Raw genomic sequence first — 6,000 nt, forward strand, 5'->3', positions numbered from 1 at the left:
GCTTTGTTTGACACACTAACACGCTGCTAATACTTCTATTTGGGTCATGAATTCTTTAGGTCTGCTTAGTCACGTTGTGGCCTTTGGATGGCGGCTAAAGTAATAATTTACACAGCAGTTTCTATTAGAGCTGGGCGATATGGAGAAAATAAAGTAACATGATATTTTTTACCAAATACATGGACATCGGTATTGTGGGATTGACTAATTGGTGCTTTCGCAGAACATTGACCCAATGAGATTTTTGTGAAATAAATCCCCAATAATGTGGATATGTGGGTAAAGGCAAATAATAAAAATCTGGTAAGTTCATCAAATGACCTCACTTTACTGTAATGCAGCCATTAAAACCAGAAACTTTTGTCATATCACAATATTACAATGTTCAAAATGTAAGACAATATCTAGCCTCATGTATCAATGTTGATTTAATATCAATATATTGCCCAGCCCTAATTTCTATACATTAAAATATAGGTTAAATACTTTCCATTAAGCTCAAACAAGCTAAATGCTTCCAGATAGGATTTAATTATGAATAATAGGCTTGCTATACTTAACCCTGAACATATGAGCTAGTTATCAAAGAAGAAAAGAATTTCTTTTTTAGGTTGTCTATGCTAAAAAAGTTAAGAGGCATCTTAAATGATTTATTAAGACTATATAAGGGGGCAGTGTCACATTTCTCATGCTCTTGTTGAGTCTTGTTAGTGAGAGCTGCAGGATGAGGAATGAGGCGTTCAGGCTCCACGTCCCGTTCCACCTCCGGCTGGTAAAGTGCTGCGAACCCCGGAACCAGAGGGTCTCAAATACTTCTGGAATAACCGCTGAGCGGAGACAGCGACTCGTCTTTCAGGTTGAGATATAGGAGGCATAATAAAAGCAGATTTGAAACAAAAGCTGCCGACTTCTTCAATAGGTCTCACTGACACGCGGGATACGAAGTAAGCGTTGGGGTTTCCGTTTACAATCTCTGTCAAAGCCACTGGCCGTCTGGAACATTGTAACAAAATGGCTAAAGGTGATATACGACGGCGGAAAAGATACAGTAAACAAGGTTTCTGGCTTCGGCGGAGAAAGCAGCATTATACGACATATTAACTTAAAGTAAAACGTTATTTACTCGGACAATACGGCTCTCTCGGTCCACACAGGCTTCATAAAAATATGTAAAAATGTCATATTAACAGCAGGCTACAGACTTGACTCCGAAGTTATTAGCAGACGGCACGTAGCCAAGTTATAACAAGCACGGAGTTTTACCTTAGTACTTTTCCGACTGCCTGGAGCACCATTTTGCAACTTAGTCCGTTTTTGGAGTTTCTCTGAGAGTGCATGTCCTTCTTATCTCCAGAAAAGGAGCAATAATCTCCGACCATAATTCAAAACATAGAGATATGATGTCAGGTTATCTCCTCTTCAAGTTATTGTATTCTGACCAAAATCACACCGGGGTTCGAGCTATCTGAGGCTTTTGACCTAACTACACAGCAAATAGAATACAACTTTGTCAAGTTTGGAGAAGGCCCTCCTCCCCTTCCCCTGTTGGCGAATCAGCGAAGAGGAGAGGGCTCGGTGGGCGGGGCCGTGTTGACGTCAAAGTCTGGCCATGTGGACATTGTTCATGCATCTCCCTGAGGTGTAGTTACAATGTAGCAACAGGTGGTCAGGTAGTAACTGTGGATTATAATGAAAATAAAAAAGGTGTTGCTACATTTTATATGCCTGCCATAGAAAACTGTTTCCACAAACATGACTTTTACAATGACAATAAAAGTCAGTCAATATTCTTAGCAGGCCAAAGACCTAGTAGACATAATTTGTAATGTATTAGTTGATAAACTGCCCCAGAAATAAGCTTTGGACCCAAGAGGGTTTCTTAACAAATATAATAAGTATTTTGTCACTATAAATGCACATTAGGAATACGAGCAAACTCATTTGCTTAGCCTAAATAGGCACAGGCTAATTACTGCTATCTAACACGCTAGTTAACATTAGAAATTAAACCTAAACAGCTAATCTAAGTCCAAAATGCGGGAGAGCTTCTCCTGTACGGTTCGGTAATTCCTGCTCCGCGTGGTTATGACACAATTGTTCGACTATTTTTACAAAAATGTTGGCTACAGGGCCAAAACGTGAGATACAAGATAATGGAGCCTTTTATACATTGCAATTACGGACAAAGAGAGTCTTCAAACGCTTCAGATGTAAAGTAATTCGCTGTCAAAGTGACATCGAAATGAATCGCAGTCAATGGGATGCTAACGGTGGGTGATGGCTTGTGAGCATCAAAATGGCGCCATAGGAGCAACGCGTTACGTAGAGAGGCACTAACCAACAAAACGGACAGCGAAAGGCCGTGCAAAACATGTCAGACCGTCCCGCCAACCCGTACACATTTTAACATCAATGGTAAAACAGCGGCTGCTGTTTCAATCCTATTGGCTCTCTGCAGCGGGAGGGGCTCCTCAGTTCCCCCCGCAACTGATAGGCGCGCACACACACAAAAACACACACGTGGATGCAGGAAAAACCGGAGATGAGACGTACAGGATGACCTAAATTGAGGATAACTACGCTCATTATTGTAAGTGCAATGATAAGTTATAGTCCAATAAAACTGTATGAATGTGTCCCGGTCCAGGATAGGAAATGAACAATGTAAAGATCAACAAGTCAATGACAGTGACAGATATGTTAAGATTCGATTCATTCAATAAATTATTTCTTGTCTTAAATCCACCAGCCATTTTCATATTCTACCAACATTTGCAGCATCCTGAGCCTTGTTGGTAAGGTTCCATAGGAAATCTTAGCCCAGAGTTATTCATTAATAGTAATAATTATTATTCTTTTTTTTTTTTTTACAACTCTCCCGTGAATTAGGCAAATTAGGCATTTTGGGCCGCAAAAATCCTGGAGAGATGGCCCCTAATGATGCGAATTCACCAGCGTGTTGTGTTGTTGTTGTGGTGGTTTCAACTTTTTGTTGCTTTGGTCACTTTTAATCACTTTTTAAACTTTTATTCACTTTGACCTTTGTCACTTTTTCAAAGTTTTTACATCTATTGTTTTTCTTCGAATGCTATGAAATTGACTAAAACACCCAGATTCAATTAAAGTAGTGAACTGATTAGTTATTTAACAATGTGGTAGAAAGAAAAGCCACATTTTTGATACAGAAACTTTTTGACAGTGGGTCAAATATGACCGGAGGACAACAGGGTTAAGGTAAAGTGTGCGACATTCCTCCTGTTGATTCTGAACTGGCGGGCGGCGGTCCTGACATGTTCAAACACGTCAAAGCTGAGGAACCGGTGAGGGTTTCAAACAAAGCCGGTTTGAAAGCCAAAGGCAGATTCATAGGAATATCTAGGAAGGTTTCTGTGTCTGTTGGGCGAGGGAATTGTTTGTAACAAGTTTTAGAAGCTTCATATTATCCAATCCAACTTTAACTGTTTAGCACCTTAAAACAACCAAAGTTGACCAAAGTACTGTACAGAAAAATACAAAAAGAAACATATTATAACACCAGTAAAACATCGACATCTTACTAGGTGTCAAAGGCCACAGAGAAGAGGTGGGTTTAAAGGTGTGATTTAAAAACAGACAAAGAAGAGGCGTGTTTAACATGCAGAGGCAGATCACTCCACAGTTTTGGAGCCAACACCGCAAAGGCACGGTCCCCTCTGAGCTTCCACTTACATGGTTTTACATATCATGGTCAAACTGGAAGAGTCTGATGTGGATCAGTACAAAATGAAAAAGAGGAAATAAACATTGGGAGTTGAGCGACTCGTGAGAAGATTTCAACTAGAGTTACAGCACCGCCCCCCCCCCCCTCGCCCTTCATCCCTCTAATCATCCCCTCTCAACACAACGTCCTCTCTCATCTATTGCCCTCTTCACACATTTCTCCTCCCTTTCTTTGTTTGTTTTAGTTGCATCTCCTTCTCATTGTCTCTTCGGCAACAAATCTGTTTTTCCTCTCCGGCCTCCCTCACACCAAACTGGTTGGGCCACAGTGGAGCTGCAGATGTGAGAAATTCTGGACCAGCTGGCTGCTGCGGCGTGGCCAGACAATAAAGACACACTAATCTATGGGATCTGCGGAGCTATGTGCACTCCTTGTATGTGGGTGGGTTCCAGTAGCCGAGTGAGGAAGATAAAAGAGATTGTGAAGGTGTTCTATGGGAGGACTGTGCTTATGTGTGTATGCATGTATGGGGATGTGTAATTTATGTGTGCAAAGGTGTGTGTAGTGCCTGCAGACATGCTAGTGGAACATATTTACTGCAGACTGTTTGACCCTCCGAGGCAAAATGTGATCCAAAGAACTGATCTAAAAGTTGATAAGAGGGTCTGACAGGCGCCTTTCTCTGCACTCGCATCCTACATGACTGACTGCCCTCATTCTTACCACATAAAGGGGTTCGACTGGCGTATGGTGGGTGGAGCTGGGTTATCCAGGGGCCCAGTGATGGGCTCAAGGGGTTGAGACAGAACAGGGAACTGACTTTTTCCCCTGGTGCTAAATATAGCATTGGCCTGCAAAGACTACAGAGAACAGTGGAAAAGAGGGGGGGGGGGGGGGGGGGGCATGCCATATGTGTGAGTATGTGTGTGTATGCACAAAGAAGTGCAGCTTATTCAGTGACTTTGTGTAAGGAGGTGGGTGACTGAGTTGGTGTGGGGATAAGGGGGTCCGTGACCAGGGGTCCGTTTCGGAAAGCAGGTTTAGTTAAAACTGAGTTTGTTAACCCTGAGATGAGATGAAAATCTGGCTTTTCCTTTTCAGAAAGGGAGGTTATTTAAACCTTAGAAGAAGGGGGGTAACTCCAGCCCGTTTCAGAAAGAGAGGTAACTTATCCTCGGAGTCAGTTACTATGGTAACTGAGCCTGTGAACCTAACCTGGTAACCAGGTTCTCGTCTCTCAGCCTCCTCCCTCTGATGCAGCACTCTCATTTTCTCACTCACTCATTCATTCATTCATTCAGTCTGTATCAGGCGCATTTTAGCGCTGTTTGTTATCTGCATGGATAAAATAACGTGTATTGTACTGTGTTAAGCAGACTAGGAAACTTTTTTCTCAAAACATGGCATTTGCTACGACTTCGCAGAGAGTTAACCATACGTTGGAAGATGATATTAAGGCAAGACTAATGTATTTCCATTTCCAGATTACGTATTTGAGGGTATCATTTTTTTTCCCAGTCAATCAGTTATGTAGGGACATTATCCATCTTCATAACACCAACATCACCCGATCATGGACATGCTTTTACATCCCAGCAGGTTTTTTTGCATTGCATTGGGTTTTGTTTTTTTTGCAAATGCAGAGCCGTCTGAAGCGTTCAACCGTTTTTGTAGAATTCCCTGGAGACAAACCAGTGAGAGGCATTTAAAAATGAAATGATTGTAAATCATAATTCCGTTTGTAATGGTGCGGCATCCTCAGAATGGGATTAGTAGTAGTTCGCCCGCGGGATTGCACCTTAATTTAAATTATAGGTGTAATACCATTCCAGTTTTCACCGGTAATATTATAATGTTACCTGTGATTAAATATGAAATTAATACCCTATATTAGAGCTTATGCATTGACTTGAGCACCAATTTTCTCCCACACCAATTCTCGCTATTTTGCAGCAGCAGCCGTGTTGCTTTTAAACTTGCTGTATGTGAGTAGTTCCCGTTCCAGAGGGATGAAGTATGCCGACTAATTCATTTGTGGTTGTTGCCGTGGTGAATCGCAGTCTCATGGCTCCATTCATGCTGCCTTTTTATTGCGGCGGTGGTGCACGTGCTTAACTCTGAGTGAACTGCCTCTTACTGGTTTGAACCAACTCAAATAAGTTTCCCAGTTTTCCGCAACCAAAATTCGGTTTCCCATCTCAGGGTAAATCAACTCAGAGTTCAGGGTTAGACTCAGAGTTCGATAAACCTCCGTCCCGAAACGGGCCCCGGATGGGAGTGGGGTTTGTGGCATTGTGTCA

At 42.1% G+C, this 6,000-nt stretch overlaps 1 protein-coding gene and 1 long non-coding RNA gene across 5 annotated transcripts in view; one reads left to right on the plus strand and one right to left on the minus strand.

The window, feature by feature from the left end:
* The window catches only part of mob2a (MOB kinase activator 2a), a 71,116-nt gene that overhangs the window by 15,081 nt on the left and 50,035 nt on the right, over positions 1–6,000 (minus strand). Inside the window, exon 1 of one of the 4 annotated variants that reach the window (XM_034879441.1) lies at positions 1,264–1,517. The exons of the other annotated variants lie outside the window; for them this stretch is intronic. Coding sequence (XP_034735332.1) covers positions 1,264–1,379 — 116 coding nt within the window. The 5' untranslated portion in view covers positions 1,380–1,517. Of the gene's footprint in view, positions 1–1,263; positions 1,518–6,000 lie in introns of those variants that run through there. 4 annotated transcript variants of the gene reach the window in all.
* Positions 5,451–6,000, plus strand: part of LOC117949307 — a 23,358-nt gene continuing 22,808 nt past the window's right edge. The window contains exon 1 of the long non-coding RNA XR_004657668.1: positions 5,451–5,663. This is a non-coding gene — a long non-coding RNA (uncharacterized LOC117949307). The remainder of the gene's footprint in view (positions 5,664–6,000) is intronic.

The sequence above is a fragment of the Etheostoma cragini genome, chromosome 8 (assembly GCF_013103735.1).
Source record: "Etheostoma cragini isolate CJK2018 chromosome 8, CSU_Ecrag_1.0, whole genome shotgun sequence".
NCBI lineage: Eukaryota > Metazoa > Chordata > Actinopteri > Perciformes > Percidae > Etheostoma > Etheostoma cragini.